Below are 27,709 nucleotides of genomic sequence, written 5' to 3'. Positions count from 1 at the left end.
CACTGCAGAGGGTTTTTTGGTTGAACTTCACAGCTGAGAGCATTGAGTGTTCAAAAAAAACATTTCAAATGGACTCGCTTGGTTCTTTGTGTGAGGCCTGGAGTTGTTACTGCTGAAAACACACTGGAACCTCTGGGGGAGCTCAGCCTCAAACTTCAAAGGTTTCACTTTCTACTTGTGCAGAGGCTTTGAAGGTTTGAAACTGAGGTGTTTGCTGCTTCGTTCCTAATCACAAAGGAGGAGGTCGGCATGTGAGCTCTTTTGTTTGAAGGCATTCGTCAGATGCCGCCGGCAGAGCTGTGTACGTAGCGTAGGAATGCTTTGATAATCGCTGTGTTACTTCCGTCTGATGTGTTGTCCCTCAGTAGTTTTACTTTTCAGTTTTGCGTTGATAATCCGTGTTCGAAGCAAAGTGTTTTCCCTGCATCAGCTCCCAGGATATATTTGTGAAAATATTAAAGCTCGGGTCTGTAATAGAGCTGAATGAAATTTGGCGGTTTTTGTGATTTGTGGTGTTATCCAGGTAGAATTCAGTATTCTCTGTGTAACAAATACAAATCATGATGAACAATTAGTTTAAAAAGGTAATGTTACAAAATAAGATAGGTCCATAAATAATCTCTGACAATGCAATAGATAGATAAAAATCATTGAATAATACTGTATACTGTATTAAACACAAGAACACACCTTGCCTGCTGTTTCGTAACTATAGTTCTGCCACAGTATGAGGACAAGTTTGGAGTCTGTCAGGCTACATCCATACAACTCCATTTTTTATTACAAACGTATAATATATGCCCAGGATGCACCTCTTGTCCTCCATTTTAGTTTGAAAATCCAGCAGAATTTTAAAAAAATAAATTTGCATTATAAAATGTCAATCAGTGGTGATATTTAAGAGATTTCTTGAATGCATCTTGTGGCTGCTCCTTTAAGGCAAACACACTGTAGATCCTGCAGAAGTGATAGAATGTACCTGAGTCTTTAAATGCATCTCATTTGCTGCTCCTGTCAGCTCAACACGCTGTGAAGCCTACATTACTTTCACTAGCTCTCATGCGCTGGATAGTTTACATCTGAAAACCTGTGAAGCCTGCTATTGCTAGCTTTCCCGCACTCCCAGACTCCCAACTTTAATTGTGCTCTTATGGAAAAAAAATGTTAATCTTCTTTTTTTTTTCTTCACCCCATCAGGACGAGGGGGCGAATGTGTTTCGCAGCCGGGCCCCGCCCCAGTCTCTGTACCAGGGTGGGGCCAGTGAGGACATGACCAGTGATGAAGAGCACATGGTCATCTGCGAGGAGGAGGGGGACGATGATGTCATGGGTGAGATTGATGCTCTGCAAAAAGGGATTTACTGGGCGACCACTTCCTACAGCGTATGGACACTCAACTAAAGAGTGTTAATGAAAATGCTTGACGGCTAAAATAAGAAACGGTTTCAGCCACAGATGAATCATTGCTAGATGCACATGAAACAGTACACATCATTTGATAGTGACACCTGTAGTTTGATAGATATTCTAGGTAGTCCTTCAAACATTAACTTTAAATTTCTCTTCCTCAGAAGATTCATGTCCTGAAGGCTCCATCGACCTCAAGTGTAAAGAGAGAGTGACGGACAGCGATGAGGACGAACCAGATGGACTGGTGAGCTTTATTTAGAAGCTTCTCTGGAATTTTCTGTTGTTGTTGTCAAGTTATCAATAACAGCCTTATATCACCCTCTCCCATTTGTATATATATATATATAAAAAAAGGAGATGGTTCAGTATCTCTTGTGATGTAAAAATAAACAAGATATTTACAGAAAAATAAAAGGGACGTAATAATGTGAAAAGTCTTGTTATATCAAGATGTGTTATTATGACATACAACCTCATCATGTTATGACAAGAATCTATAAATGATCTCATTATAATGTGATAACGTGTCATGTTTTAAGCGTATTTCACCAACGACTGACTATGCTGCGATCTCATAGGCCTCTCGGTGTTATAATGAGATAATTCATCATGTTATGTCTTGAAACATTTCACATTATAATGAATTAACTTGCAGTGGCACAATATGAAACGTTTATTTGTATAATTAAAGCATTCGTAGTGGCTTGTCTTAATCTAATAAGGTTGTGTGTCATAATAAAATGGAAATTGTTTGATTTCAAGTAATTATGTGACAGTCTTTTCTTTCTTATTTTTGCTGCGTAGCAAAAATATGCTTCTGTAGAATATTGATTCACTTAAATTTGTTCAGTGTGTTTCTATATGTAAAGCAGGGTGTATATATAGAATTAAACCCATACATTTTCCAAAGTTACTTAAAGTTGAAAAAGAGAAGAACTTTGCATGAAAAACTTTTTTCCGGCTTTGATCTCGTTCCTCTCTTCATCTCCCTCTTCCCTCCAGCATGGCTTACAGCCAGTGTCCCGGCCCTCCCTCTCCTCCTCCTCTCCCTCCATCCCTCACTCCGACTCCACCTCATCTCAAGGAAACGGCGCAGCAGGAGGTGGAGGAGGCGCTGAAGATAGTGCTGAAAGGAAGAGAAAGAGAGGCACCGACGGAGGAGAGGAGGGGAGAGAGGGAGGACCCAAGAGAGAAGAGGCAGCCGCAGGTGGAGGAGAGGAAGGTTGTGGAGGAGGACAGGGAGTCTCCTCATTGACACCCAGCGCTGCAGCTCCCATCACTTTAGCCCAGCAGAGTCTGACCCAGGTCCACAGCACGATCCGCATGGCTCCAACAATGGTGACCAATGTGGTACGACCCATCGCCAGCACACCTATCCCCATCGCCAGCAAGCCAGTGGAGGGAGCCGTCACCCTCAGCGCCATACCCCAGGACAAGAAAGCCACTCTCCTGATTGGAGGAGGCGGAGCTCAGCAGCTGCCACTCGCCGTAGGGGGTGGGTACCTGTCCTCGTCCTCCTCTCCTGGTCCAGTCAGTATAACTCCTATGGGCGGCAGCAGCCTGGTCACTAACCTAGTTCTGGGAGGCTCCTTTCCTCCTGCCCACCCTGTCCAGGTCCTCAACCCACAACCCACTCAGCCGCACACACAGATCCCCCTCCCCATCCTCAGCTCCCAGCTCCACCCCTCTGGCTCCAAGCCGCTAACGCAAGTCCAGTACATCCTGCCCACCGAGAGCCCCTCCTCCCCCCTACTCACCCACCAGCAAATCCTCTCCCTGCCCAACAATGCCACCCTGGCCAATGGCGTGCACTCGGGGGCGGGAATCAGAGTCAGCCCCGGGACCAGAGGTGAGCTAGACGACAATCATTGGCCAACACAAGTGTTTTTTCACATGTCCGCTCAACATCGGAGATCACTTTTGCTGTAGTTGCCACCACATTCTTGTTGTTAATTATCTCCACAGGAAGCACTGAAAATAGATTTGATTTGCTTACGTAAACCTGAAGTAAATGACTGACAGGAGAAACTACTGATAGGAGTACGAGCGCCTGCCGCCCACCCGTGATTTAATCACTCTGCTCTTAAGAGTCAGAAGCAACTGAATTTTCACTTCACGTACATGAGCAGAAGAAGTGTCCTTTCATGCTGTCCTCTGTCTCTGTCTCTCTCTCTCTCTCTCTCCACATGTCTCCACCTGCCCGTCGCTGCTCCCTCTCCACTTTTTCCTCTTTTGGCTCGATTCATCTCTTCCTCTCGTGCTGAGTGGTGTAATTCTCTGCGTCTGTTTTCCTCCTTCTCACTCATTAGTCCAAACCCAGTCGCCGGTCTTGCAGAGCAAGATGTTGGTTCCCATGGCAACAGTGAGAACAGGGTCTACTTCTCCTCATCCTTCTATCTCCCTGGTGGCCCCGCCTCTTCCTGTGCAGAACGGCCCCACGACAGGAAACAAGGTACGATGTGAAAGCTAACAGACGCTTAAAGTGTCGACGGAGTGTCAAAGATAACAGAGATGACAGGTTTACTGCTCTGTGGTGAAGTCGTATCAGAAAACTTCTCTCAAACACTGGAAACTAATAACTACTAACACTTATTTTCACTAAAGATTAATCTGTATCATAATAATCTATAATTATATGTCATTATATTTCATGCAACAAGATGCAACCTCAGGTGCTTTATGCATTAAAATATATCTAAATACATTAGATCTAATACATTTAGAAAGAAACATTAGTTAAAACATTTTAATTAAAATAAAATCAGGTCACATGATGATACAGTAAAGTCTAAAAACCACATATATTCAGTTTTTCAGGTTTATTCATGTAGAAAAGTTTTTTGTGATCAACTTTTTATTTTATTTTTACTGCAAACTATAGAAAGGTACAAGTCAGTGTTACAACAATACATCACAAGGTACATATTCAAATATACACATACCTATACACAGATATATGAATAAGCTAAAAAAACAAACAAACAAAAAAAGAATAATTTGTTGTAGAAAGGTTATGAAACCAGAAGAAACATATATTAAAGAAGCTGAAAAATCTGATAATTTGGGATTTGATTGTGAATCTGGCTGCTTCACTGTTCTGTTTTTTTATCATTAAAATGTATTAACCATGACAATTTTATCCTTTCACATCAAGAATTTGCCTGACTTCATGTCTCTCCACTGTCAAAGGTTGTTGTTAAAGTTTGTGTATTTGAAGTTTGAAGGGACAAAAACTTTTGTTTACATCTCCACAGATCATCCAGATCGCTCCCATGCCTGTGGTCCAGACCAACGTTCACTCCAGCGGCACAGCAACAGTGCATCCTGGTAGCCCCTTTCCTGTCTCCCTAGCAACAATGGTGGCTCCTGGAGCCGCGCCCCCACAGACCGTTCTTCTGACCTCCCCACCCACCAGGTCACTGACAGAGGCAAAAAAACACCTGAACAGACGGCAACATATTCTCTCACTCTCACCTTTCTGACATTTAACCTCCCTCTTCTTCAGGATCACATACGTCCAGTCCGGCCCCGGGGTTACCACAGCAACGCCCCAACAGGCCACACCCACTCAGGGCCCTGCGTATCTCCCAGCAACTCTGGGCTTCACTGCCATCGCCCCAGGCGGGCAAACTCTGGTCCAGCCAATCGTTGGTCAGTCACCACTGCTCGCTCCGGCTCCACTGATGAGCTGTCAATCACAGATATCCCCCGGCCAGACCTCAGCAACCTCTGGCCGTCAGGTAAACAGGTCAAATGTTATAAGGAATTAGAAAATTAATAAACATCTCTCTTGCTGAAAAAACTGTAGACATGAAGTTTTGATGCCTTTTTTTGAAGCACAGATATTGCGGATTTAATGACCTCATGTCTGTGTTTTACCAGCAGTGTATGAATTAATTAAACCTCCTCTAAAGTTTATTCCAGTGAAAAGTGCTCACTCAGAAAAATCGAGTGCGTTCGCTTTGAAAAGGCAGGAGCAGACGCAGCTCTGGAGGCTGAGGGATTAAAGGTGGCGGGTTGATCATTCTGGTATTGATAAGTCATCACTACATTAGCTTTGAGACATTAGGGAAATTAGTGTAAACAAACAAATGTGTATATTGGCAGCTTTTCCTGGCCTCTGTGCTGCATCTTTAAATCTTGGCTCCCAGGTTGTTGCTGGGTTGATTCAGAAACACGATCCATATTTAGTCTGACAGGAATTTAAATGTTACAGAAAGTGTGCACAGGCACGCACGTCCAATTTCAGTCAACTCTGGCTGCTGCTCAGGCACGATTGACAAAGTGACAAGGAGCAAAAAGTTGCTGCCCCCAGAGGAAACTTTATTTCATAACTGACCAGGTGACACTTCTTGCCACAGTTGTTACTCACCAGCTTCGATCTTCTTCACCAGGTACTAACTGCCATTTACCCAGCGCAGACTGTTGCGCTCGCCTCTGCCGTGGTCTCCGTTACCACCACCGCGCCGCCTGCATTCGGAGCTCCGGCTTCAGCCCAGGATGTCACCTACCCACCTTCTCCGTTAGCGACGGAGCTGCAGGCTTCAGTAATGGCTTTGTTTCAGCCCAGCGTGGCAGCGGACGTGAAGCCAAAGGTGGAGGTGAAGAGGGAGAATCAGGCGGACGCTGAGGCGGATGACGACGGAGGGCGGGAGACTTTGGGGGCCATGCGTATGAACAACATCGTTACAGGTAACTGTAGTTTTATGTGGTTGTCAGAGTCAGAGTTTGCTTTGTCCTGGTTCCACCATTTAGTGTCAGGCACTGTAAACTTGTTTTTTGTAAACAAAAGAAACCATATTTTTCCTCATAGACTTGCATACAAACTCGTGAAGTTGCCCCCTGGTGGCCATTTAAGACAATACATGTTTCAGACACTTCTGCATTATCTTCACTCTCCGTACCAGGATATAACATCATTTCCTTTAATTTTTGGGGGGTTGTAATGAATCATTCAGCCTCATATCAAGCTTAACATCACTTTCATGTGTGCTAGTGAAAAAAGAGGAGGATGTCATCGGCCTGTACATCAAGGAGGAAAATATGAGAGACGGCTACGGCAGAGAGAAACTGAGCGACGTGGATGCAGAGCGTGAGAGAGGGATGAAGGAGATGGGTGAGAAGAAGAAAGGCAGAGAGATGGACAGAGAGGACCACGGCATCAGAGACAGTAACAGCAGCAGCAAAGAGGTGAGAAAAAGCCCAGTATTGAAAAACCTTTCTTTAATCTTGGGTTAAATATCTTCTATTATAGACTTGTTTAATCTCCTCACCAACCCTCACACTCTCTCTCTCTTTCTTCCCAGGCTGGACCTCGTTCTCCTCCTCCTCTGCCCTCAGGTTTGGACCCACCTCCTCCTCCTCCCTCTGCAGAGAGAGAACCCCCCTCTTCCTCGAAGAAGACCAAGTTTCGTCCCCCGCCGCTCAAAAAGACACCGGACTCCCATGACAAGTAAGTGAGGAGGAAACTCAAGTTTGTTATAATTTAGCCCTTTATTAAACTTTTGTTTAAATGTCCAATGTGTATGTCTCTTCTATAATTTAATTATAGAAGACACAAACGATGTTCCTTGCATTTATAGATATTCATGGTTTGGATAAAAACATTCAATTAAGCTAATTCAGAATAAGTAAATAGAGAAGAAATGTCCTGCCAAATGAACAAAAACAAAATAGAGGAAAACAAAAATCTGCAACAGCAACTTACAGACCAGGAACAAATGGTAAGATCCACTTTGTGGTTTTTTGGCAGTCTTGGGAGAAAGCTGGTGATTCTTAAGAGATTAAGTGCCTGAGTTTGAATCACAGACAGCAAACATGGACTTTACAGAGAGTGAAAGCCTGAGTGAGCTCACAGCTTACTGTGTTTTTAACTGACTGAACAAAACCTGAATGAAAACAGCAATTTTGCACCACCACCCCCCCCGACTGACATACATGCTTTTTTTCTTCCTCATTCTAAACTGAGTCCGTGGCTCAGAAATAAAAATGTTACATTGGCCTCTGCTCTTTGTCAAAGGAATCAATAATAATAAAAAACAAAAAATAAATCAGTTCTCATCACTCTTCCTGAACCATTTTGTGTTACCAGTCTCTCACCGAATCGGTGCCAAAGCAAAACAAAGCAAGTTTGCCAGGTCCTTCTGTCTTTGTGGTCATTGTTCTCTCTGTTTTAACAGTTTATGTTTCCTCCTGCTGAGAGAGCTCGTACAACAACAGCTCTTGTCTTCTGTATTTGTGGCGTCAAACAGCTTGAAGATGAGCTGCAGCTCTGGACAGGACTCATAGTTCTGTTGACTTTATTTTGACACTGATTTTTCCCTTGTAGTGGGATCCAGGTTCATTTTTAGTTTGTATAAATCGCGGCGGAGAAACTCGTTTACTGAGTGTGAGTGGGCAGAATGCTCAACCTTTATCTTCTTTACTGAGACGGTGGGAGTGCGGTGGGGAAGCCGCAGAGAAAGAAAAGGCTCCGGCGGCTCTACAGCATGATTAATGCCAACACATTCAGAGGACGTCCCCTGGTAATTTCACCACCACATTAGTGGACTGATGTGGCTGCCGCTGTGTGTTTTTTTTTTATTTGTGCAGGGTCTTGTCGGAGACGTACTTCGAGGAGCGCTTGGCTGAACTTCCCGAGTTTAATCCAGAGGAGGTTCTTCCCTCGCCCACTCTGCAGAGTCTGGCCACGTCGCCCAGAGCCATCCTGGGCAGCTACCGCAAGAAGAGACGCAACTCCACCGGTGAGTAGAGACGTTTTCAGACATGAGCACAGTGAAATTTCCAGAGATTTGGGTCCTGACATATTACAAATGCAGTAAGACACTGATTAAGTGAGATGATTTCATAACAAAATGCTATCAGACCTGAGTGATTGTTTGTGTGTAAACACCAGCATTCATTTCATCCTGTCAAACTACTAAAGACCAGATTTTTTTAATCGTAGAGTTCACTTCTAGAGTTATACTGCGACCTGTGTGCAGTCGTCTCACTTTACCGTCTCAAGGTTGCCACTTCCTGCGTCTTTCTTGACATGTGAAAAAAATCACTTCCTCTGTGCAGCATGGGACTATTGCCAGGTGACATCAGATCGAAACATTACACATTGACATTTTATTTTAAACGTGTTCCAAACTAAACTAAATCCCCAATACAGTAAATAAATTACACTCAAAACAAAGCACCCTGCTTTCATTTGTTTGTCTCTTTCTATTTCTGCATTTTCTACTTTGCTTTTTAATCTACACTACCATTCAAAAGTTTGGGGTCACCTATACATTTTTTAATCTATTTTTTTGTCTTCCATTAAAAGTCACGTTTGTATTCATCAAAAGAGTTGCAAAATGAATAGAAAATATAGTCAAAACATTGACAAGATTAGAAACAATGATTTTTATTCAAAATAATCATTTTGCCCTTTCGTCAAAGAACCTGCAAAACTGTTTTCAGCTGTACTAACATCATTGCACAAGGGTTTTCTAAACATCCAATAGCCTTCTAACGCCATTAGCAAACACAATGTACCATTAGAACACTGGAAATGGGCCTCTATACACCTATGTACATATTCCATTAAAAACCAGACGTTTGCAGCTAGAATAGTCGTTTACCACATTAACAATGTATAGAGTGTATTTCTGATTCATTTAATGTTATAATCATTGACATTTCTAAGTGAGCCCAAATTTGTGTGTAAATTTCACCATTCTTCATTGTTCTTTATGAACCCTGTCACCTTCCGATTCCCTTCTCTTCATTCACTTACATGTTCCTTCCTCTCCACACTGTCATCCCTCTGTCCCTCAATATTCTCTTCACTCACGGTTCACATTTCCCATGTGCAGAGCTGGAGCTGACGGCAGACGACCCCAGCTCCCCGAGGAGGAAGACTCGACGTCTGTCCAGCTGCAGCTCGGAGCCCAACACCCCCAAGAGCGCCGCCAAGTGTGAGGGAGACATCTTCACTTTTGACAGAGCAGGTAAAGACGTGACCGCGATCATCAGCGTTCAACACACAGCAGCTGCACATATGCTGATCCACACAGTGTAATGGCCAATTTATTTTGTCCAACCAGGCATGGAGGGGGAGGACCTCTTAGGAGACTTGGACCGGGTTCCTTACTCGTCTCTGCGCAGAACTCTGGACCAGCGGCGGGCTCTGGTCATGCAGCTGTTTCAGGAACACGGCTTCTTTCCATCAGGTAAAATCACCTGTAAACAGAACACAAGAAGACTACAGGAACGTCTGTTCCCTCTTTACAGAGAACATAATTCACACTTACTCACAAAAAGAGTGGTTATGAATAAAAAACAGGTTTGAATTGTTATTGAATATTTGTTTAATAAGAACACAAATGAACAAAATAGGGCTCTTAATCTGTTAATCTGTCGATTATTTTCACGATTAATTGAGTAATTGCTTGGTCAGGAACCAAAATGATTTCTTTGTTGTATAGAGCAAAGAAAAGCTGAAAAATCGGAAAACTTGTTTTAATTCTTTTAAAAAAAGACTCAAACTAGTTGACGATTAACTTAGTAATTCATTAATAATCGATTAAGGTAGTAATTGTTTCAGCCGTAAATTAAAAATGCATCATCGATCACTTCAATATTTATTTATACAGCACCTTCTGTGCAAAATAGCAAAAGAAAGTGCTTAATTAACAAGTGGTCACAAATAACAATAAATTGACAATAAAATAAGTATCTTAAAAGAGAGTGTAAGAAATAAAACAATGGATCAAAAAAATGCTAAGATAAAAAGGTAGATCCCAGGATTAAATATTCAGTGGCTGCTGAGTTCTCAGCTGCTCTGACAGGAGTTTTAATTCCTCTCTGTTTCCCTCTGCAGCTCAGGCCACCGCTGCCTTTCAGGCTCGTTACTCCGACACGTTCCCCACCAAAATGTGTCTGCAGCTGAAGATCCGCGAGGTGCGTCAGAAGATCATGCAGACGGCCACGCCCGGAACCCTCGAGCTCGGCGTCTCGGTCGAAGCGGTGAACGCCGCCTCGTCCCTCGGCTCCTCTTTCAATCAATCGGCAAAGGAGGACGGCGGGGCGGAGCAACACGGAGACAGAAGCCGGAGCCCGGAGGAGCCGAAGAGCGAAGGATCATAAAGCTGGAGAGGACGACGTAGTCGAAAATATCAAAGACAAGAAGACGGAGAGAGAGAAAGAGAAAGAGGAGTGTGTGTCATTCCCTCAGAATGTTCCTGTATGTGTTGAAGCAGTTTGAAGGATGACTGACTCCAGCACAACCTGTTCCACTAATCTCCACCAGACCTGGGCAGAAACACATTTGAATATGGTCACAAACATTCAAGCGACTCGAGGTTTGACAAATCAGACAAAACAAAGAAAGAAAGAAAAAAACAACGCCTCAAAACTGGACAAAATCACAGAAACGTCCTGATGATGAGTCGAGTTCTTCTCTTGTCGTCGTCGTTTTGACCCCCGTTTTCTTTTCTCTCAAATATCCAGAATGTTTTCGCTTGGCCCAGGTCTGCTCTCAGCACATTTGTACAGTAGTTTGTAGTTTGACACACAAACTCCCTGGTGCACACACACACACACACACACACAAACCATGATAATCTCCAGCACACACACACACACACACACACACACACAGACCCACATCCTTACCAAATTAGACTGTTACTCTTGGTGGACGATCTCCAGGATCATCGACACACACACACACACACATACAAAGGCACTTTGTCACTTATTATTGTGCAGATGCAGTTTGCTGTTGCCAGCCAACCAGCCCTCAGATGCCATGGACTCGACCTCCTCCTCCCCGCTCCTTCCACTCCTCAGCACAGTGGTCGGCACGCAAACACAACCCCAACGACCTCCACTGCTATTCCACAGCCCCTCAATGCTGCAAGACAGACAGCACACACACACACAGATACACACACACACACACACCTTCACCCCCTGGTCTGACCAAGCCATTGGCCTGCACAGTTTTAGTGATTGTAGTGAGAAGAGAGACTGAAAGCATGAAATCTGTTTGCTCCTGAAGAGACGACAGGAGCTGCGACGTCGTGTGACCAATCTTTGCACCTTCCGTTGTTGCCATGTTGAAAGACTGAGTCCTCGTTGGCAGGAGCTGATTATTAATGTCTGTATATCTGTTGGGGAGAGGAGGAGGAGGAAAAAGAGGAGGAGGAGGAAGAGTCGTCCTCTCCCCGCAAACCTGTGTGACCAGGCACCGTAAAGAGATTATGTAAAGAGACTAGTGGTTGTGAGGCTTTTTGAAGAATCAACGTTTAAGTTCGACACTGACTGGCTCCCGACAGAGTCCCACAGAGAAAAGTAAAATGCAGAAGAAGAAGAAGAAGAAACTGGACGACGTTCAACGCACGGATGATTCGTATTCCGACAAACAGGAAGGCAGATTATCATCGTCGTCGTCGACAACAATATGAGACAAAGATTAACAACAGAGGAAAGAAGAAGAATTTTAACCAAACTGCTCTCAAACTCCCCGTGGATAATATGATGTTGCTTTCTCTTGTTATCGTTGCCGTGGAAATAACCAGTTTTACCGTGGCCTGTTTTCCTCTCTCGTGGCTCTATTGTGTTTCTTCTCCAGCATAAAAAAAAAGATAATAATCGTTTAAAAAAAAAAAAAAAAAAAAAAAGAAGAAGAAGGGGGACAAAAATCAGTCTGTGACCTCCTCCCCCTCACTTTGAATCGTCCACCTCCCCTCACTGTTTCTCACCAGAGGAGGAAGAGTGTGTGTGTGTGTGTGTGTGTGGGGGGGGAGGAGGTTCAGGGGGAGGCGTTGTTTGTCGTTTTGTAAAACGTTGAAAATCAGGTGTTTGCACAATATGTGCGGCCCTTCTCGTCCGGGGACGGCCGTAAGTTAAATCAGGAAAGTATTGTTTTTAGAGATTGTTTTAGTAGAAAAAAAAAGATAAATAATAACCTTGTTCCGTATGTTATCAAAAAACAAAAAAACAAACAAAAAAAAACCTCTTTCCTTCCCTTGCTTTTTCCTCCTCACCCGTCTCCCTCAAAGTGTTGTTAGAAAGTGCCCTTAAGCACTGGTCCCGGGTCAAGCGCTATGTAGCTCAGGATGGTTCTGGTTAGGGTTAGTTCAGGGAAAGCAGATCCTAGACCAGCACTGGAGGGCAGTCTCTCTGAAGCCCTCCCTCTGCCCTCTCCTCTTGACACTTTATCCTTTCCCATCAAATGGTGCAATAGGACGTTTATTTTTATTTTTTCCTTTTTTTCGGAAACGGGTGGGATATTCTGCTTTTTTTGGGGGGAGGGCGGGGCGGGGGGCGGGGCTCTGTGCCATAGATATTAAATGGAGTCAGTGACAGGAAAGAGCTGTTGTTATACTATCTTTAACTATGGTATAAATCGAGACAAAAGAAAAAAAATGAATCACACAATTATCGTTGAAGAGATATAGAGTATAACTTACTAAAAGTCAAAGAAAACTTTTTAAATAGCACTTTTTGGCTCTTTGCTTCCTCGGTGAAGAGTGGGGGGGTAGTTATGATGATCATTATTATGATGATGATGATGATGATGGGTATCTCTTTTATTTCTCTGTATACAGTTGGATGTGTGAAAAAAGATATATAAATATATACAGGTATTTCTATATAAATGTGCATTTAGGTCTGTGTTTGTGTGTGAGTGTGTATGTTTTTGGCACATGCAGGTAGCACGCGAACACACACCAACCTCTTTGTTTTCCTTTCACCACACAGCAGCAAACAAACCTTATCAATAGTATATTTTTCATTGTATTCCACAGTCTATATTCTACTCTAGAGACAGTATTTTTATAGTCACCACGACTATTTTGTCCGTCATCATGACTGTTACCAAACTCACTGGATTCAGGATATATATAAATGACACACACGCATATATATATATATATATATACATATTAAATGTATAAATCACACAGGTTAATGACGGAGTGTAAGACTTATGGATTCACATCACTCTGGGGTCAGGGCTGTAAAGTGTCCCTCTGCATGCATGTACAATCACATGCACACACACACACACACCCATATACACAGACTTATGTGCATATACACACACACACGTATGCGTGTACACTGTATGATTGTGCTTAAACATAAACTGTCCTTACTTTGGAGAAGGAAATTTTAGGATGAGCGAGGTGAGTGTTATCTCATAAGCAGGCATGTTGACCATGTGCAATATTTCTAAACAACAATGACAAAAAAAAAACTAAATATTGAAAAATATTAAAGATCTAACACAACGCCTGATGTCAAGTGTGTTTATTCCGCAGTCTTAACTATCTCCAGTGTCTTAAAAAAACAACGCTCTTGGCTTCCATAACTTTGCCCTATGATCTGTTCGTTCAGTTCATTTCCAACAGGAGATCAAAATGCTGAATATTTTAATATTTTAAAAAGTGAAAATGGGAGAGAAAAACTATGAAAACACTCACAAGAATGTACTGAAGTCAAACATTCTGATGTATGAAATTAGCTACGCAATGTTAGAGATGGTGACCAAAAACCTTAATAAATGTAAAGAAAACTGCAACTAAATTTGCTTTTTTCACCATTGCACTGTTAAAAAAAAGCACTATTAGAAATAATCCAAAAATGTTCTTCTGCTAAGAAAACAAATCCGCAACCACTAACCAACTTTTGGCCACTTATTGTTGCCACAGTAACCTGCATACAGATCAAAGGAAGGTGATGGTGGCCTGCTGCTTGGCTAGTGGGAACATAAAATGTGAAAATTTGTTTTTTCTTTTTTAATAACAGTAATCCCTGCTAATTCTGCAAATGAATCACCCTCAAACTCGGTCAGATTACAGGTTCTGCAGGTCCTGATGTGCACACCAAGTTCTGTGAGTTTTCCTGCTTGACAAGACCCCTAAAAATGTGCTCAAAGAGTAAGTAAAAGAAAAAGGAAAAAGATGATGATTATGATGATGGAAATGAATAATCAGTGCAAATACAACAGGACCTTTGCACCAGTTAATAAAAATCCCAAGATGAAAAGATAAAAGACATTCTCCTTTTCTTGTTTGGTGACATTGTTGTATTTATCAGATTTATTGTTATTTTACGAGCACCTAAAGGTAAACAAAATGTTAAAAAAAATTAGATTAGTCCTGCAATAACCTGTTAAATAATGTTACATTTCGTGTTTTAAACCTCTGATTTTATGCTGTTTCATTGATTGACATATGTTCCTTCTGTGGCCTACATCTACTGTGAAGTAATGTTAAATTTGTAGTTGTTTTGATTTGTGAAAGTCAAAGTAGCAAACCTGAGCAACAGCTACGTTGAACTTCATTTCCCAGGTGGCATTGCGAGCGGTCTGTTTCTAGGTGTCTAGCAACAGCTATCAGCCCAGACAGCCGGCGGCAACGCGATCACTGTTTGTCGGTGTGCCTTCCGTGACTAGTCGCTGTCTTGGTATCCATAATTAATAGTCGGTTGGTTGAATATAGTGATAAACAAACAACCCTGACCCCTGCACAGAGATATGAGCGGCAGCGGGCGGCCAAGGACCAGCTCGTTTGCTGAGCCGCCAGGTGTTCTAGGAGCCGCCGCCGCTGCTGCTGCGTCCTCCGGATCAGCCGCTGCCGTGGGGAGCAGCACAGGAAAGTCCGGGGTCCCTCAGGCCTCCGGCACCAGCTCGTCGGGATGCCCGAACCTCAAGCTTGGCAGTAAGTTTATTTTGTACTAGCTACATGTTCTCCATTGTAGTCTCTCTGACCATCCAATGCCTCTCCGTGGTTTTATTTCTAAATGTGCATGTCGGTGTTTTGTGTCATTATCCGGAGTAAAGGCGTATTTGCTCCCGTGTTGAAGCTAACCAACTTGCTAGCATGCTAACTAGCTAACACGCTAACGTCAGCCACTTGTTTTGCATGTAACCAGACTCCCGTTCTACTGTAGGATGTATTTAACCACACTGGTGACGAACTAGTTAACTCGTCTTCGATTTAACCCCATGAAAACAGTAATTTTAATCAAAAATCTGAATAATACAATTCAAGAAATAAGCGTGTCTGCTTGTCTGCTGACCGTGTGGTCAATGTTAGTGAGCTGTCGTTGTTTGAGCATAAACAACACAACATGTACACTCCTGCTGCATCATTCGTTGTTCCTCAGTTGTGTGTCTGTTGTTGGGAGTGTGTGATTGTCAGTCATCAGCCAGGCTTGTCCTGGAGAGACGGGTCAGGATGGAAAAGTTGCCTTGTCACCAAGGTCACCTGTGGGGCAAAGGCTCAGCAGCAGGTGGCTGAGGATGCAAGAGATGCTCTGCTCTTGTTTGCTGGAATGTAAATCATTTCAATTTCCAATTAGAATTTCTTAATTGCGAATTGTACATGTCAATTTAATCAAGCCTTATTAAACACCAAACTCGGTGCTGGAGCAGCACACATCTGCTTTCAGGGTGCAGTAGCGATTGGGGTACCTTGCTTGGCAGCACCTCAGCCCTTAAAGCTGCCCCCAGATTTGAACTGGCAACCCCTGTCCCTTCCAGTAGAACACTCCTCTGTCTGAAAATGCAGCAAAGCATGGGACCAACACATGTAGGCGCCTGAGGACATGGGAATTTCCCCTCATGGACATCATGACTGAAATATTGCAGTTAGAATGCCGATCGTGGCAATGCATTAGCATATATGTGTTGTTGACAGTTAAGTTGTTGAAGAGATGTAAAATAAAACTTCATCTTCATCATTATTGGATATAAAAAAGTCCAGTTTGGCCAAAAAATAGCAAATATTGACCTGATGAATTAATGGAAACCTGTACTTTTTTCAGTGCAAAACAAGAATCCTCTGTAAAAACCTATACAACATGACGTCATGGATTGACTACAAAAAGTCAGGCTGTTGTGTTAACAGTTGTCCTGATGATTAACTTTTTTGTGGGTGATTTTTAATTGTGATTCTTGATAATATTGTACGCATCGTCCCATCGCTCCATCTCTGTGCATGTGCGATAATCCAAACGTTATCATCCACGAGCAGTCGGCGGCGGTGCGTGCCTTTAATACTGTGTGTGTACTGAGTGTGAATGCAGGGTTAAGAGTTCAAGAGTGACCCGTATTTTTGTCGACTCCCTCAACAGCAGCAGCAGTAATAGCAGCCAGTCAACTCTCACTGCCTGAGGGTCTGCTGAGCTCATATGTCGCCTTTGGCTGTTACAGATTCTCTTTTGGTTGATTGATGGATACACTGTCAAGTTTGGAAGGCATCGGGGCTGTTTTAAGAGGCAGGTCTGACCTATTTAGGCTAATATTTGTGAAGGAGAGTGATTTGACAGGTCATTGGGAAATGATGGTAGAATAAAACAATGGTGAAGAAAGATTAAGCATCATGTGTGGCCATTGCCATGCCAACCAAAGGGTTTGAATTAGTCCAGAGTTCAGTTTCTGCTCAGTAATCTTGTATCCTGTAGTTTAAAGTGATTTTCAAAGATCAAACATTCTCTTTCCATATACATTTTTTTTGTGTGTAAAACATGGGTGAGATTAGTTGGTGGATTTAGGAGTAAGTCGGTCACAATGGGCAGATATGTTAAGGATTTGACACTTGTCTGCATCTAAAGCAGCTGATGTGCTGAGTGTCCTATGAATGAACTCACAAACTCGGTTGCATTCTTGTCAGCGAAAGAAAGGAAATGAAGATGGAAAATTCCGCTGTGGCAGCAGTTTTGCTCCTTTTTCACAGTTTAATATTTTCCCTTTGCATTTTATTGTGCCATAATGTACTTGCTGCCAGTCCCCTTTACTTCAAATGAGCATTTAAAGTATCACCTCATCACTTTAAAGATATCATGACGTGAGTGAATCGGGGAGCTTATGGAGTTTCAGTATAATTTTACAGTATTGCTTCCAAAGGGAAATGGATCTACAGATACCCCTTAGTGTCCGAACGGAAATAATTGCCATTGTCACAATAACGGCAGAAATTCGCTTTAAATCCACCTGGAAAGAACTACGTAACCTTGGCATTTTGGTAAGAAAAAAAGTGTTGGTTTGTTTCGATTTGTGTATTTGTGCATATTTTCTAAAAGCATATTGATACATGTAAACATTGCATGCGTTACATATAAAAACATAACTTAATTTAGAGTCTCGTGCGAAATAAACATGGTGTTTACTTTGTTTCTATGGTAAACCGTCCCAACAACTTTGAGACAATAGATCCTTGTTTGAAAGCTCACTCTTGCACCAGCAGTTGTCCCTGCAGAGTACATGACCTGCTTACATTTGGGAAGATCTTTCAGCATTAAACTGCATATTAATAAGGTAAATTAAACTTCATTCTCTTGAAGTTGCTTGGCTTTAGGAATGTGGAGTTCATTTCAGTTCAGTGTGTGTGTGTATGAAAATGAGACATTAACATAAAAACCTGCTGGTTTAAACAGAATGGTGTGCGCGCCTTTAAAAGTTTTCAAATATAGATTTAACTAGACTGGATATCTGCTCCTGTTTGAGTGCAAGATTTTGGCGTGATACGGTTTGAATATGGTCATGATTTCCTGCTAGAGACTTGAGTTTCCTGGTGTGAACGTGAGGGAAATGTCAGGAAGCAGAAAGCAGCACTGATATGAGGTCAGACACAATGAAGTGATGATAAATCAGAAACTCTATCTGAGCCTGGAGTGGGGCCTCATTTTTACAAAGATAGATTATTGATCTCCGACAGGTCTTGACTCTGTGACAGCTTTGTATTTCCTCCACCTCTGTAAAAAAATGGAATGGCAGCAGGAAAATTAGTTCCAACATCTCCATCTTTATGGACGGACAATCCAGATACTCTGCCATTTTTTACTGTTTCTTGCACTTCTGTATTCACATTTAGCCCGTCGTAGTAATATTCACTATTATACATGCACATGTCGCTATGCTGTCAACTTGGAGGAAACATCACTCCCAGTTAGTTTGGTTTTGAGGCTTCAAGCGACAGAAACTACATATTGTGCATTTAAGTAAACCATGTTAAAGTCTTTCTACTTAATTAATACAGATCCAGACATTCCTACAACATGCTTTTAATTTGTAATTTTTGTCATTTCGTAGCCAAACAAAACTCGCTCTAAGAACACTTGTGTTATCACAGTTGAGTGAGTTGAGTCACTCAACAAGTCACATGGTTTCAGCTGTAATATTGACTGTGTGTGTCTCTTTATGCTTGTATTTGTTACCTCTTCAGGGCCTCATTTCTGTCATAAACACTGACCTTGTCAGGACCAGTAGTCCTCATCGATAATTTGGTCCCACTGAGGTGACAGGAATAGTGGTTAGGTTAAGGTTAGCGTAAAGCGTTATCTTGTTATAGTTATGATTAGGAATAACACTTTTTGTTAGGCTGTCCAAGTGAATGGAAGTCAATGCTGTGTCCTCAAAGTGTGGCTGCACAAACATCTGTGTGTGTTTGTGTTGATATGGTCACACACAGGCACCAGGACATGCAGTTCTTGCTGTAAGAGGGTTATATCAATAAGTGCATTGTTTTTTTTTGTTTGGTAAACAAAGCAGTAAGTGTGTGTGTGAGATTGTGTGCTTGTGTGTGTGTATCATGTGTGACAGTGATACACCATGATGACAAGGGCTAACTCCATTATTATTTAAACACCACAGATGAGCAGAGGAAAATTACATTTCCATTATTAACCATTCTAGTCAAAGGAATTAAGAATGTGAGTCAGTGTGAAATTCCAGAAGTGTAAATATATATATATATATATATATATATATTTATATATATATATATATATATATTTTTGTATATATATATATATTTTTATATATATATTTTTATATATATATATATATATTTATATATATATATATATATATTTATATATATTTATATATATATATATATATATATTTATATATATATATATATATATATATATATATATATTATATATATATATATATATATATATATATATATTTATATATATATATATATATATATATATTTATATATATATGTATATATATATATATATATATATTTATATATATATATATATACATATATATATGTGTATGTATGTATGTATCTATATCTTCCTAAGGCAACTTATTCATGTAATTACCTTAAAACAACAGAGAAAAAAATATTTTAAGCTCTCACCATTGGTGTTGTCCAATAACTGTTTACTTATGTATTTGATACCATTAAACAGTTATATTTTTCAGACGGAGGGAAAAAAGAAAATGGGCTAAGTATGTGGGCCAAAAAAAAAATCGACGTCAGTTTTTGGCCAAAGGCTGCCCTGATTTCTAAAAATCACCATAAGTCATAGAAAAGAACCCATATCTGTCGACCTCTATGCTAATTTATTAATTGGATAATTGCCGCTGCTGTGTTTTCCTGTCGTGTTTATGAAAGCTTCATTTATTTTATTACACCAAAGCCTTTTTTTTTTACCACTTAGCACAGTATGTAACACAAAAAAAATCACACTGTCTTTTCAAACAGGCAGGATTTTACAACTTTATCAAAGTTAACTTGCATATATTCACCACTGAATTATATTACTGCTGGGTGATATTACAAAAATACTCGGTGCATGGAGGCTCCTCATTACTTAAAACAGTTTATCAGGACAAAGAAAGTAGTCGGCCTATTTTAGGATCCATTCCCAGTTTAATTAGTCACGGTGTATTAAATATGAACCCTTGTCATTCCCTTCTCCTTGTGTAAAGTTGATGTCCGCTCACCAGGCTGTCATTAACCTAGATATTTGAGCGCCCAGCAGAGAGTCGGCCCAGATGTGAAGGTTTCCCAGGGTTAAAGGTCAAGGGAATATTGTGGTTATGATCTATGTCATGTCATGTGGGAACACAGCAATTTTTTTACCTTTCCTATTACAGAAATTAACAGTTAACTTGTTATAAAACAAGTGTAAATAAAATTTTGTTTCCTTGACCCTAATTTATCCTTTCCTTACCTGTTTCCTAGGAGACAGCGGGAAGGTGACGACGGTTGTGGCCACGCCAGGTCAGGGACCGGACCGCCCACAGGAAGTCTCGTACACCGACATCAAGGTGAGCAATAATAATAATAAACATTATTTATATGGCAATAGTGCTTTCATGAGAAGTGGAAACCAATAAAAACAGACACAATAAAAATATCATGAAATATAGAGATAATATCATGACAGGATATCATTGGTTCAATTTAAAATTGGTTAAACGCAGTAAAAACAGTGAGTGCACAAGTGCTACTGTTTATTATAGTTATTGCACTGCTGCTGCCGTAACCAAGGCTTTTATCATGACATTGCACAAAATGTCTGTAGTGTATTTGGCTGGAGTTTTTATAGGATGCTGATCGATGCCAGAAGGATTTTTTATGTCCTGCTTTCTTGTGTCGGCCATCTTGTCTGTCTCTGGTCTGAAAGGTGCATCATCAGTTACCCTTGAGTGAATTTACAAGAGATGAGAGACGGAAAAGAGTGTGTGTAATAAACATATTTATCACACTCACTCACTGACTTTAACTCCAGTCGGTTGACTTACGATGCCGGCTTATCAGGAATACTGACACTTACCCAGCTTCTGTAGTAACTGAGGAAGAACGGTGGATTATCTGTAATAATAATCATTTTGTCACCGTCTATACTGTCTCCCATTGTAATTATTTGTTTAAATCCATTTTTTATTTGATCTATTTTTTTGAAAATAGTAAAATAATCATTAGTTGCAGCCCTTCTTTGGTCCATAAAATAGCAACAGTTAAATAAAATAAAATGATTATCAAATGTAGTAGAGTCTGTAGTGGTTGTTGTAACCTCTCAAGAAAAAGTCTTCTCTCTCACCAAACTCTCACAGGTTATTGGTAATGGGTCCTTTGGCGTGGTTTACCAAGCTCGGCTCATCGACAGCCAAGAGATGGTGGCCATCAAGAAGGTTCTGCAGGACAAGAGGTTCAAGGTAAAGCTGAGCTTTTGTGTTCATGGAGGTAGTGTATGAAAAGATTTTCTGTCACTGACGCCGTTTTTTTTCCTCACATGCAGAACCGAGAACTACAGATCATGAGGAAGCTGGACCACTGCAACATTGTTCGATTACGTTACTTCTTCTACTCCAGCGGCGAGAAGGTACGTCAACTTTTTGTGTTTCGAGATATTAAAGATTCAAGTGGGAAAAAAAAATCTACATCCACACTGAAAGTTGTAGTAGATTTCTGATCATTCTGACTTTTGCTGATCTCACGGTTTCGCTCGTGTGGAGATTACAGTAAAAAGAGGAAGTGTGTACATAACAGACACAACGACGACTTGTATACAGCGTAAATGACAGTGTGTATATATGACTCGTATTCAGCGTAAATAGAAATACTACAACCTTAAAAAGGGAAGCAGTACATTTTTCTTTGGTTTTACAAATTTAGAAATGTCTCAAACTACTACAACGCAGAAGTAAAATGACTGGAAGCAGTGTAGGTATTTACTGTACATGTTCCTTATTTTAAATAATTCCATGTGTGTGTTTGTTCCTCCCTCTTTATTTAATGCTGTGCAGAAAGATGAAGTTTACCTCAACCTGGTGCTGGACTTTGTTCCTGAGACGGTCTACAGGGTTGCCAGGCATTTTAACAAGGCCAAGAGCATCATTCCTATCATATATGTGAAGGTAACTTTGTCTCTTTGTATATGTTTTTTTTTTGTCGGCGTCTTAATACATACATTTATACATTTATCGACTTCTTTTGGATTGAGTTGTTTCTAAACTTAACACATGAGCACGTCTTTACTCGCGCAGATTTAGATCTGCCACACTAATGCAAAGAATCATCACGTTGTTGTCGTTGGCCTGTAATCTTTGTATTTAACATCGTTTCTGTGCTCCGCAGGTGTACATGTACCAGTTATTCCGCAGTCTGGCTTATATCCATTCCCAGGGCGTGTGTCACCGAGACATCAAGCCCCAAAACCTGCTTGTCGACCCAGAAACTGCCATCCTCAAACTGTGTGACTTTGGCAGGTGAGTAATGGATTTTACAGAAATGAACAACAGCTTTCAAAGATGACATTAAATGTATGCGTTTTTACACATTTTTTATTTTACTTTTGTCTGTGTGATTTCCTCCAGCGCCAAGCAGCTGATCCGCGGTGAACCCAACGTGTCGTATATCTGCTCACGGTATTATCGCGCCCCAGAGTTAATTTTTGGCGCCACAGACTACACGGCGAACATCGACATCTGGTCAGCGGGCTGCGTGCTCGCTGAGCTGCTGCTCGGACAGCCCATATTCCCCGGGGACAGCGGGGTGGACCAGCTCGTTGAGATTATCAAGGTGAGTTGTATGAGTGCAGACGGCAGCAAGCCTGTGCGTGTCTCCAGATTCAAGCTCATACGCCTTTTTTGTTCAGGTGCTGGGAACACCAACACGGGAACAGATCCGAGAGATGAACCCAAACTACACAGAATTCAAATTCCCTCAGATCAAAGCTCATCCATGGACAAAGGTAAACAAACACCTAAGGACATACTTCTACACCTGTGAAGAAAGACATTCAGAGGAACAGCTTTTATTGGTGCCTCTCAAAGTTGAGATGTTCCCACAATCCTTTGAGCACACGTTTTGTCAGGTTTTTCAAAATCTTATCATAACTGTAAATGTATTACATTGAATTATAGCAAAATGTGAACATCAGCATCAGTTGATACTCTGAAATCTATTAGCTGATGTCGCTAGTTAGCATCAACGAAGGCTGCTATAAAATTGAGAAAACACTTCCACCCATAATTTCTACCAAGCTGATGTTTCAAGAGCAGTTGGCTATCAATCAATCAATCAATCAATAGCCTCTTGTATTTACATGATCCCACGCTTTAGTATCTCTGCAGGACCCTACATGGAAGGATCCGCTCTTCTAAGAAGGATCCTTTCACTTTGAGAAGCACTCTATGTTCTTTGTATCGAGAAGGAATGAACAAGAACATTTCTATTTAAAATTCTGTTTCATCACACTTTAATTTTCCAATTATCGTTTTTTCTTCAAATTTTCTGTTAGTTCATACTGACATTTTAGGTACCTACGTTTTTAAAGGTGGCAAATTATCATGAGTCTGAACTAAAAGACTAAAACACGAACTCAAATCTGCTAATTTGTTTGGTGACCTAAAATAAATCTCCTGTCCTCCCAGTCTTTGTGAACCACTGCTCTACCTTGTGTTTATTCTTTCCCCTCTGTCCCCGCCGCACTCATCGATATGATTTTAATTTGTTCCAAAAACAAAAGTCATCTTGAAAGTGAGAGGAGGAAAAAACACACACACACGATTCATGACACGCGTCATATTTTTGAACAACGGAAACAAAACCTGTAGACAACTTGTTGATGTTGTTGTTGCCCACGTCAGTGTGCTGAAACAACCTACTGAAAGTCGATTCACTCGGACACCTACACAGCACAGAGCCAACGTAAAAACCAGAGAAAAGTAGCTCCTGAACAACATTTATAACAGAGTGGATCTTTTTATACCTCTGGAGGTTTTACATCCACCACTATTTAAAGAAGTCACTGTTTTTGAGTTTCTACAAATGCAAATCTGCCGCTTTTATTGACAAATAGTCTTCCTTGGATACAGACAAACACCTGATTAAATATAAAAACTATCAATTGTGTAGCTGTTTAGATTTGTACTGAAGCACTTTCCCTGTCCTTTCAGGTATTTAAACCTCGCACGCCTCCAGAGGCGATCGCGCTCTGCTCTCGGCTGCTGGAGTACACGCCGGCCTCGCGCCTCTCTCCGCTAGAGGCCTGTTCACACGCCTTCTTCGAGGAGCTGCGGCAGCCCAACACGCGACTGCCCAGTGGCCGAGAACTGCCCATGCTCTTCAACTTCAGCACCACGGGTACGAGAAAAACTCTTCGCCTGCTTCGTCTTGTTTTCAGATTTCTGTCTTTCGGCTTAAATAATTGTTCCGCTGTGTTTACGTCGGCACCATCTGCTCAGCTAAAAAACACAGTAAAGTTGTGTTTCTTGTTTTGTACGAGGTCAAGCTGTGACCTTTGAGGAGGTGCAGTCAACACACACACACACACACACACACACACACACACACTGTTCTTTTGTTCAATGACACAATCCTCTCGTTACGTGACTCACCATTAAATAAAAAACTCCTCTCTTATCCTCCGCAGAGCTGTCAATCCAACCCCAGCTGAACTCGACTCTCATTCCTCCTCATGCTCGCTCTCATACAGCTGCTTCCGCCCACGGTGCGAAACTTTCTTTTTTTTTTAATTATTCTTATTATCCTATTCTCTTAATATCAATGGTTTTGTGTGAACTGACAAAAAGAAAATCTGCTGAAGTTTGGTGCAAAAAGAAGAGAAAAAGCCAGACATCTGAGGTGAAGGTGTAGGAAGTTTTTGATTTGAGGTAGAAATTAAATTAACCACACTATGCTATGCATGACACACAGTCATAAAAATACTGCTTCAATTTCTACTAACAGAATAATTTACAGCTCATTTCCTGCCCTGTAGAAATACTGTAAGTGTTTTCTTTGTGCTGTTACAAGCAAACGCTCCGACACATAATCTTTCTTTCTATTCTTGAATGGTGATATTTAATATTTATGATACAGTCTGTTCTGCAGACGCAGCGGTTTTCCACATTTATCCTCAGACTCTCGGGCTTCATCGACGCTGCTGCCTTTTTATTTAAAAAAATAAGTAAATAAACATTTAAAAAGATTAGCAGCTCTGTAACAACAAATAAGATGACATAGGTTGATGTTGTCGCTGATGTTAATCTCCAGAGTTTCTGCAGAGACATCGAGTCAGTCCACTGCTGCTGTAGGACGAGAGCATGACCAGCACTTTTATATAAACAGTAGAAGGTCACACGTTCACCTGGAGGAGAGCGCTCGTGCTCTTCCTTTCCTTTTTGCTGCATTTTGAGTAGTTTTATTGCTCATATTTTATTTAGCATTCTTTTAGTTGATATTTCAGAGTTTATTGTCATAAAAATATGCCTCAATACCTAATTTCCACCGTGGAATTTTTATTATCAGCTTTGGGTCAGATCGGCATCAGTGGGAAAATAAGAACCTTGTGCCTTGTTCTGCAAAATCCCACATTACTTTAGGAAACGCTATGACACACAGGAGGTGCAAATAACCGTGTGCATTTGTAGTGAATCTTTTTCTCAGTAAAACCTTCTTCACCAACGTTAAAACACAGCGGTGTAAATAGGTCGATCAAAGTCAGCTGTAGACTTTTCACAGGAGGCAGATTTATTCTCTCATCGTCCTGCTCTTAGTGACATTAGATTAAGATGGAGCGAGAGATAAGGTCACTCTAATTATGATTTATTATTATTTATTTGTTTCATTTTCTACGTACTCAAAATGACTCGGCTCCACTCCGATCACATACACTGGTTTTATACCACCTCTCATGTACCACAGTTTGAGAACCATGGATTTAGATCAATGGACACGTGGAGTAAAAAGATATTAAACATACAGTCATCAGTGAGCTCCAGGGTGTTGTTTTCTTTTCTTTTCCCTCAGAAAGATTTGTGATGTGACAAATCACACACAGGTGGGGAAAAACACATCCACACATGAGTTTATCACCCTTTATCACGTTTCCGGAGATAAATGTGTTATTCGATCATCAGACGGTGGATCTGAGATACAAGCCTCATTCCCACAACAAGTTGGGATTTTTTTCAATCCCAACTTCCCATTGCACAAAAAAATGTGTGCTGTGCAATAGGTTAATGCATGACGTTTCCATGATGACTGACCAGAAAAAGACACATTGTGACATTATGACATTGTGTGTACGTGCCACGACTTCGGGGATCCAGGCACTGTTTACCAGTTAGCTCCGTTAGCTGCATTAGCTCCTTTTAGCGTGCCTACAGTCGAACTGGCGCGGTCTATTTATTAAAGGAAAAGAGCAGCGCTACAAATAACCAGCGTACCTGTGTACTGCGTATGTGTGCCTCTGTTTTTAAAGTTTATCATTTTAAGAATCGGGAGTCACGTAAACATGACGTCACGCGTGTCTTTTTGCGGTCATTCATGGAAACGCGTTAACGTTGACGCACGTTAAACGCTGTTGATTTCAATTTGTTCTTCATTTGACCAAGTGGGGAAATTTTTTTTAGTGAAACTGCCCTTAAAGGCCTGTACGTACTCTACAAGAACAGAGAAATGTGTTCTTCTTCTGTGTGGAGGTTGGCGAGAACAAGAACAAAGTTAGTTTCATACTTCAGGAGGAACTTAACCACGCCCACTACTGGCCAATCACACAATAGCAGTTGTGTGTCAAACACTGCACACAGGAAAAACTAGAGTTGTGTTAGTAACAGATGAGTTTGAACCTTGTTTCAGGTCACATCTTTTGCATAAATTCACACATTCCTCTGCTTTTCTCTCCTCTTCCTCATCCTCCTCTTCCTCTTCTCCTCCCTCAGATGGCACCGGTTCAGAGTCGTCTCAGCACAGTTCAGTACCAGGATCTCTTAACAGCATCTGAAGCAGCAGCAGCAGCAGCAGCGCCCTCACCTCACCTCCCTGTCTGCCAGCCTCACCCTTTTCTCTTTCTCTCTTTCTCTCACACACACACACACACACACACACACACACACATTCTCTCTCTTTACAGCTTTCCTCAGTGCTCTCTCTCTCTCTCTCTCGCTCCTCTTAAATTATCTGTTTTCTTCAGTTCGTACACTGAAAAACAAACTTTTAGTTCTTTAGCTGCCGGGGTTGAAACAACAGCAGGAGATTGTTAAACACACACACACACACACACACACACACACACACACACACACACACACACACACACACACACACACACACACACACACACACACACTCACACTCACACACAGAGTCGTGGTCTTGCTGCTGCTCAGGTGGTATGTGAAGGTTCAATAGTAGGGGCTGGTCCTCTGTTATATAACCTTTATTTTAATCAACTTTTTTTTTTGTTATTTTCTTTTTTTTTTCCTTTATGTTTATTTATTTGAAAGCATCATGTGATCATACCACTTTTTTTTTGTCCTTCATGTTTTTAAATCTGTTGAAACTGCACACTGCCCCCCCGCCCCTCCCCTCCCCTCCCTGACCAAGACTAACTTTGGCCACAAGCAGGTCACCAGGGTAAAGAACTTTTTATTTATCTCAGGACAGGAGAACAGATGAATTTGTAACATTTCCATCCACATTATTCACTATATATATATGTGTATATATATATATATATATACATATATACAGTTCACATTAAATCTCATTTA

At 41.2% G+C, this 27,709-nt stretch overlaps 2 protein-coding genes across 2 annotated transcripts in view; both read left to right on the top strand.

Moving 5' to 3' along the window:
- Positions 1-12,667, top strand: part of cica (capicua transcriptional repressor a) — a 36,673-nt gene extending 24,006 nt beyond the window's left edge. Inside the window, exons 10-22 of the mRNA XM_083900092.1 lie at positions 1,198-1,330; positions 1,572-1,654; positions 2,413-3,259; positions 3,720-3,862; positions 4,665-4,825; positions 4,916-5,150; positions 5,805-6,102; positions 6,407-6,600; positions 6,717-6,862; positions 8,002-8,153; positions 9,255-9,389; positions 9,486-9,611; positions 10,262-12,667. Coding sequence (XP_083756218.1) covers positions 1,198-1,330; positions 1,572-1,654; positions 2,413-3,259; positions 3,720-3,862; positions 4,665-4,825; positions 4,916-5,150; positions 5,805-6,102; positions 6,407-6,600; positions 6,717-6,862; positions 8,002-8,153; positions 9,255-9,389; positions 9,486-9,611; positions 10,262-10,527 — 2,919 coding nt within the window. The 3' untranslated portion in view covers positions 10,528-12,667. The remainder of the gene's footprint in view (positions 1-1,197; positions 1,331-1,571; positions 1,655-2,412; positions 3,260-3,719; positions 3,863-4,664; positions 4,826-4,915; positions 5,151-5,804; positions 6,103-6,406; positions 6,601-6,716; positions 6,863-8,001; positions 8,154-9,254; positions 9,390-9,485; positions 9,612-10,261) is intronic.
- Positions 12,668-14,920: 2,253 nt separating this feature from the next.
- On the top strand, positions 14,921-27,345 carry LOC310936192 (glycogen synthase kinase-3 beta-like). Its single transcript, XM_083900211.1, has 11 exons — positions 14,921-15,113; positions 20,388-20,473; positions 21,263-21,364; positions 21,448-21,531; positions 21,956-22,066; positions 22,287-22,417; positions 22,526-22,730; positions 22,807-22,902; positions 24,110-24,296; positions 24,586-24,663; positions 26,879-27,345. The coding sequence occupies exons 1-11, from the start codon at positions 14,930-14,932 to the stop codon at positions 26,938-26,940; spliced, it is 1,326 nt and encodes a 441-aa protein (XP_083756337.1). The 5' UTR covers positions 14,921-14,929; the 3' UTR covers positions 26,941-27,345.
- Positions 27,346-27,709: the final 364 nt, after the last annotated feature.

The sequence above is a fragment of the Microchirus variegatus genome (assembly GCF_963457635.1).
Source record: "Microchirus variegatus genome assembly, chromosome: 13".
NCBI lineage: Eukaryota > Metazoa > Chordata > Actinopteri > Pleuronectiformes > Soleidae > Microchirus > Microchirus variegatus.
Note: the sequence above shows the minus strand (reverse complement) of the source record. Positions and strands in the feature narration are given on the sequence as shown.

Coding starts and splice junctions, on each gene's coding strand:
- LOC310936192 (XM_083900211.1), top strand. CDS start 14,930: ATGAGCGGCAGCGGGCGGCCAAGGACCAGCTCGTTTGCTGAGCCGCCA. Junction 22,418..22,525: donor AAACTGTGTGACTTTGGCAG/GTGAGTAATGGA, acceptor GATTTCCTCCAG/CGCCAAGCAGCTGATCCGCG. Junction 22,903..24,109: donor AAGCTCATCCATGGACAAAG/GTAAACAAACAC, acceptor CTGTCCTTTCAG/GTATTTAAACCTCGCACGCC.